This window comes from Rana temporaria, chromosome 2 (genome assembly GCF_905171775.1).
Source record: "Rana temporaria chromosome 2, aRanTem1.1, whole genome shotgun sequence".
Taxonomy (NCBI): Eukaryota; Metazoa; Chordata; class Amphibia; order Anura; family Ranidae; genus Rana; species Rana temporaria.
This window is the reverse complement of record NC_053490.1, coordinates 202,466,233-202,472,344: the sequence shown is the minus strand read 5'-3', so window position 1 is coordinate 202,472,344 and position 6,112 is coordinate 202,466,233. Positions and strand designations below refer to the sequence as shown.

Below are 6,112 nucleotides of genomic sequence, written 5' to 3'. Positions count from 1 at the left end.
GTGTGTATTGTAAAGTCTTTAATGATATGATTATAATCTGTACTTTGTTGCTGGACTTTACTGTCAGTGGTTGGTGCCTGTGAACATCTAGTCTACATGAAAGAGAATTTTGATGGAAAGAGACTTGAACTGAATAAACAACTAATAGCAATTAAAAAAAAACATGAGTTCTATCTTAGTATAGACTACTGGAAAAATCAGTGAGCCAAACACACAAGCAGAAAATTACATTTCTGGGGGTGTTATGTAGACCAATGGTGTACAGAACGTCTTCAGGTTGCCATATTGCAGTAAATATAACAGAAAAATACAGCAGTTGCAGAAAGTTAACTTTAATAACATAAAATTGCAATATAGCTTTTGTCTGGCAATTGTTTATGCTATAATTTTGTATATGCTATATATTGCCACAAAAATGGAGTTACCCTTTAAGTGAGTGTTAGGATAGTACAAAGTTTTTGGTTATGGTTTAGGTTAAATTTAAGGGTTAATGTAGGTAGGTTTAGGTTTTAATTTAGGGTAGGTAAGTTTATTTTGTAGCTTAGTGTTTAGGTTAAAGATGATGTTAGGGCTTTTGATGTTATAAATTCATTTTCAGATGTGATAACATTTGTCTCACCCAAAACTAGCATATCGGTTTAATTTTGCTGAAACAGCCACCTCCTTTCTATATTATCCAAATGTCAAGGAAAAGCCGGTTTTGAACTACCTTCTGTGAGATAAATAGAAGTTACCTGACAGCAGCTAATGGTTTTTAAAAAAACAAACATGTTTTCTATTTTTTTATTTCAACATTTACATTGTTTTATATTTCACTTTCTATACATTGTATTGAGCCGTGTATAAAGCACCTATTTTCAGATCACATGTCAAATTCACATGCTAACCAAAATATAAACTAATACATTCACAGCATCTATAATGAAAACCAGTGCAGCGCTCACATACTGTACATACTGGTTATACTTATAAGAAGCACATTAGGAAAATAAATATTTCTAACATGTCAACTTTGACCAAAAAAATCTGTAAAATAATATAATCTAGTTATATACTTCATGTTTTAAAAATAATTTTAATATGTATATACAAATTATTTATTTATTTAAAGCTCCTGACGTTACCTAACAAAAGACAATTATTAGCCATTTCAATTTGAATGTTTAGTAAAAGGCAGCCCATCTCATTAAGACAAATGTTGCCATTTTTACTGATAAACAATTTAACCCCCTTACAAAAGTTATATTATATCAATATTAATAGAAGCCCCTAATTATCCTCTGCAGAGTATCAGCTAACTTCTGTAGGTTTTTAAAAAATTGTTTATTAAATCTAGTTGTGAACATAGCCTTTTCCAGATGCTAAAAATTAGGTTTGGTAACAATAGTGCATAATTTGTGTTACTATAAAATGTAAACTATATATAAGCTATATAAAACTGAAAAAAATATATATGAAAGCCAATCTCCCCTGGCCAAAAAATGTGTTTTGCTCTTTAGGTGTATATGAACACCTACTTTTTTATTTTATTTTATAACTTTATGCTAGTAAGGATATGTGTAATCAAGGAAAAAAAATAAGTATTTTGCGGCAACATTTCAGAATTTAAAGGAAAAAGGGGTTAAGTAAGCATTACAGTATGGTAAAAGTTAAGGTTCAGATATATATTTTATAAATGTACATTCCTACTACCACTATACCTAGAGCAGACTAATCGTTGGTATGAGGCAAGACAATGCCAACTTATTCTGAATTGTAATCAAAACTTCAACAAGGGTACCACCCTAGATCTAGTAGTCCTTACTTATATTTTAGTTATTAAATCAATATTGTTTAAATAAGAAATGTATTATAGAAGAGAACCCTAACATTCATAAATTAGTAATAAAATCGTAATTAAACAAAAAAAATTAAGGTAACCTGTCACAATTTGGAGGAGCACATAATTGCAACCCTACATATGATGTCCATACGTATCATTTCCATGATAAAATGACTAGCAGCTTTTACAACTGTCAACACCATGATTGTTGCCTGTAGTCTTTTCATGAGTGGTTCCATATGTACATTTTACTTTGTATGTGGATAAAAAGGAAACAAAAAGCCACTATTAGCTAAAAATCTAATATCTCTAATTAAGTGCTTTGCAGGTCTGAATCTTCTCACAGCAGAATATGCAGTTCACACAAGAGACCAACAAAAATACAAGTTAGTTATTTCTCTTGTATGTCATTACAAAACTTGCAGGTCTTCTATGCAACTCGACATACTCCAGACTTAGCTGAGTTGTCATTAGCTGTGGAATTTCTTCTGACATCATTTAATTCTGCATCTATTTCATCATAAATGCCAGTCTCAATCATTTCCTCCTGCCATGGTATAGGGATATTGCCTGAAGCAAACTCATCAAAGAACTTCTTGTCATTGTCTTCAATGTTGACCCCTTTAACTGTTGAAAATGCCCCAACATCCTGAATATCCTTTGCATAGACAGTTCTGGAGTCAGGGGTGAAAGGTGGTGGAAGAATACCTTTAAATGTTAAGAAAAAGAAAGATTAGGAACAAAACACTAGTATAAGATAACAGTTGTAAATATCTACTTGTCAAAAGATGTAAGTCACCCTGTAGGAAAACACAACTCAAACCTAACCTGCTGCAGTGCATGCCTGTCCTTTCCGTAATCTATTCTCCCCACTACATGTTTAAACTTACATAAGGCTTATCAAGTTCCCCCCACCACAAATGACCATGCTCTTGCCTGGCAATGGGCCAAACAGGGCACCAAGCCTGTGGGAGGCAGGAACCTGCATGGGTGCTCCATACCCAAAAGTAGAAAGTGTTTGTTCTGGTGTTGGGAAAACAAGGTAGAAGTGAGATCTGGGAACTCATGGTAGCTGCAATGCAAAGGCAGGTATAATTTTGGATTAGAGTTAAAATCACAGTTGCCCTGGGGTGATAATCAAACACCCCAAGTACAAAAGTGCCACATCCTAATAATAAATTGAATTAAGAGTTTTTAGAAAAATTTACTTTGAAGGCACATATGAAAATGTATACACATTTTTTTTGTAAATGGACCCTTTTGGCAACACCCAGGAGATAATACTCTATTTCAACGTGGGCTTTGTTTCTCGATACAGCCACGTAGCAAGTATACACCGTACACACCAAGTACTTCCCCTGGGAAAACCATCTGGGCTTTTTTTTTTATTATTTTTTATTTCTATCATATGTATATTATATGTGAATTATTAAAAAAAATTGTATACATGTTTCATATGTGCCTTCAAAGTAAATTTTTCTAAAAACTCTTAACTCAATAAATTTGGATTAGCCATAAAAAGAAGTTTGAGATAATTTATTTTCATGTGATTCATACCACACCATTCATGCTGTGCTTGTTCGCTACTAAATCACACACACGCACACACTTGCAAAACATTAAAACTGGCTGCTAAATGAAGTGTGACAATTACAGCAGCTTGCGCACTAACCCTCGCTTACCTGCACCTGGGCTATTGGGAGCAGACAAAGGTGTATAGCATGTGTGGGTTTGATGAGCATGTTCTCATGTGGATTCACTGCATAGATGATGTGCTGGTGGCATGGAGGGGGGGGGGGGACCCCGGACAGTTGATTCAATTCATTGACAACCTCAATTGTAAAAATAGTAACAAGTACAGTAATGAGGGAAGTGATTTCCCAGATTTTCGGATTAAAAAGGATGTCACTGTTTTAAAAGCGAACACTTTAAAAAAATCCACGACAGGAAATACCCTTTTCCATGCCGCCAGTCTTCATCCTTGGCCCCTTATTCATGGAATCCTTATTGGTCAAGTCTAGCACTCACAGAGAAATATTATAGATTTTCACCTCGAATGTAAGGACGTACATAAAGAATTTAGGGCCAAATCTTCAAAGGAGATACGCAGGCGGAACTGCTGTTCAGCCTGCGTATCCCTGTGGCTATCTTTGGAAACGATCCTCAGAAGGATTTTTCCAAAGATAGGCATAAGATCCGACATCTGTAATAGACTTACACTGTCAGATCTTAGGATGCAGTACCGCATCCGCCGCTGGGGGCATTTCGAGTCGAAATGCCGCTTTGCGTATGCAAATGAGTACTTAGGCAGATCCACAAAGCTTTTCAGCTTTGTGTTTTCTGCGTAAGTTACGTTTTGCATGCTTAAATTTAGGGATGCTTTTACAAGGCCTAAACTGTTTAGACCTTGTAAAAACAAACCTTATTTTTTACCCGACGCAACTTTATTGTCCCGTCGCGATCCACAAATGCACGTCGGGAAAAATGACGTCACACGCATGTGCCGAACGTCTGGCGCGGGAGCGCGCCTCATTTAAATAGGAATCGCCCCCTCGATCAGACGACCGCCTTGCGACGGAGGCACTTAAGTTACACGGCGTGTAATTTCTAGGTAAGTGCTTTGTGGATCGGGCACTTAGGTAGAAATTTAACGCCTGTGTAACTTAACTGCTGAAAGTTAAGTTAGGCAGATTTTTTGAGGATTTGGCCCTTTATGTTGGGGATACCCTCAATGAGTTATCCACAAGGGCAAGGAAAAAGCATTGAATTAAAATTAGAACTGGAAAGAGATTTACCAAAAATGTGGTATAGTCAGTAAATGTGGGAAGCATTGTGAGCAGTTGCATGCATTACTATCCAAGTTTTGGTATACCTTTATACTTGGCAGTAAGATGGAAAAAAATGGTGGTTCTACCACTGTGGCCAAACATGCCACAAATCTACTTATTGGTTTACATCACATACCATGTATGCTGGTATACTGAAAGGACATCAGGGGACAGTTGACACAGTTTTCTATTAAGTCCGTTACAAATTGCACTACGGTACCTATTGTGTAACGTACTGCATCAAATGCCCTTGCAATAAAATCTATATACTGTAGGAAAGAGGAAGTCATGGGTCAAAATTGGAAAACATCTCCATTATATTATTTGCAAAAATATAGCCTGTTAGGAACTAATTTTAAGTAAACATTATCATAACGTATCAGCAATAGATGGGTTTAAATTCTCTGGTATTTTTTGTTGCATAATTCGTTCCAGAGACATGCTTGTAATCCAAAGCACTTGTATATCAAAGTGAATTTCCCCATAAGAAAAAAAGGAAACTCAAATGATTTGTTCCAGAACTATTTATTCATAGGTCCTTCAGTTTATAGTCCATATAAAAAGATTATAGCAATGTGCCCAGGTTGTGTAACCATAAAATGTCCACCCACAAATGGAAGCCTCCACAAGGGGATTAGAAGCAAAATCCAACAGGAGCTACAGAGTATTAAAGAGAAGAGAGGCGCCTCTAAAGCCCTGTACACACAATCAGTCCTTCGGACCGTTCTCATCGGTTAACCGATGAAGCTGACTGATGGTCTGATGTGCCTACACACCATAGGTTAAATAACCGATCGGGTCAGAACGCGGTGACGAAAACACAACGACTGAAAAAAAAAGAAGTTCAATGCTTCCAAGCATGCGTCGACTTGCTTCTGAGCATGCGTGGATTCTTAACCAATGCTTTTGCAAACTAACCATCGGTTCAATTTTAAAGCAAGTTCTAAATTTTTTGACCGAAGGTTAACTGACCGATGGGGCCCACACACAATCGGTTCGGACCAATGAAAAGGTCCTTCAGTCCATTTTCGTTGGTTTTGACCGACGGTGTGTACGCGGCCTAAGTGTAGCAATATGTTACTAAATGTTGTACCTTCATTTAATGTAACCATATTGCTACACCTAGAGGTGCCTTTCTTCTCTTTTATACTCAGTTGTGACATGATGCTATTTGTATATCAAGACATCACTTGTATATCAAGTCAAAATGTATTTAAAAATGTAGCTTATCTTGCAAAACGCTCTCAAACCAAGTTACTCTCAAACCAAGGTTTACTGTAATTTTACTGCAATTCATTTTTGGTTTATGGTTTAATACAGCTTTAAGATTGTTGCAGCGAATAACATATGAATTATAGCCATAAACTGTCATTGTAAATGCAGTATGTAGGAAGATGTCATCGGCTGAGGGATGTATTTACCAACAAGTAATAGAAGCTGAAAGCTGAACTCCAGGCAGATA

At 36.3% G+C, this 6,112-nt stretch overlaps 1 protein-coding gene across 1 annotated transcript in view; it reads right to left on the bottom strand.

Moving 5' to 3' along the window:
• Positions 1-769: 769 nt before the first annotated feature.
• GRK1 (G protein-coupled receptor kinase 1) overlaps positions 770-6,112 on the bottom strand; it is a 51,969-nt gene continuing 46,626 nt past the window's right edge. Inside the window, exon 7 of the mRNA XM_040336266.1 lies at positions 770-2,530. Within this exon, the coding sequence (XP_040192200.1) occupies positions 2,253-2,530 (278 nt within the window). The 3' untranslated portion in view covers positions 770-2,252. The remainder of the gene's footprint in view (positions 2,531-6,112) is intronic.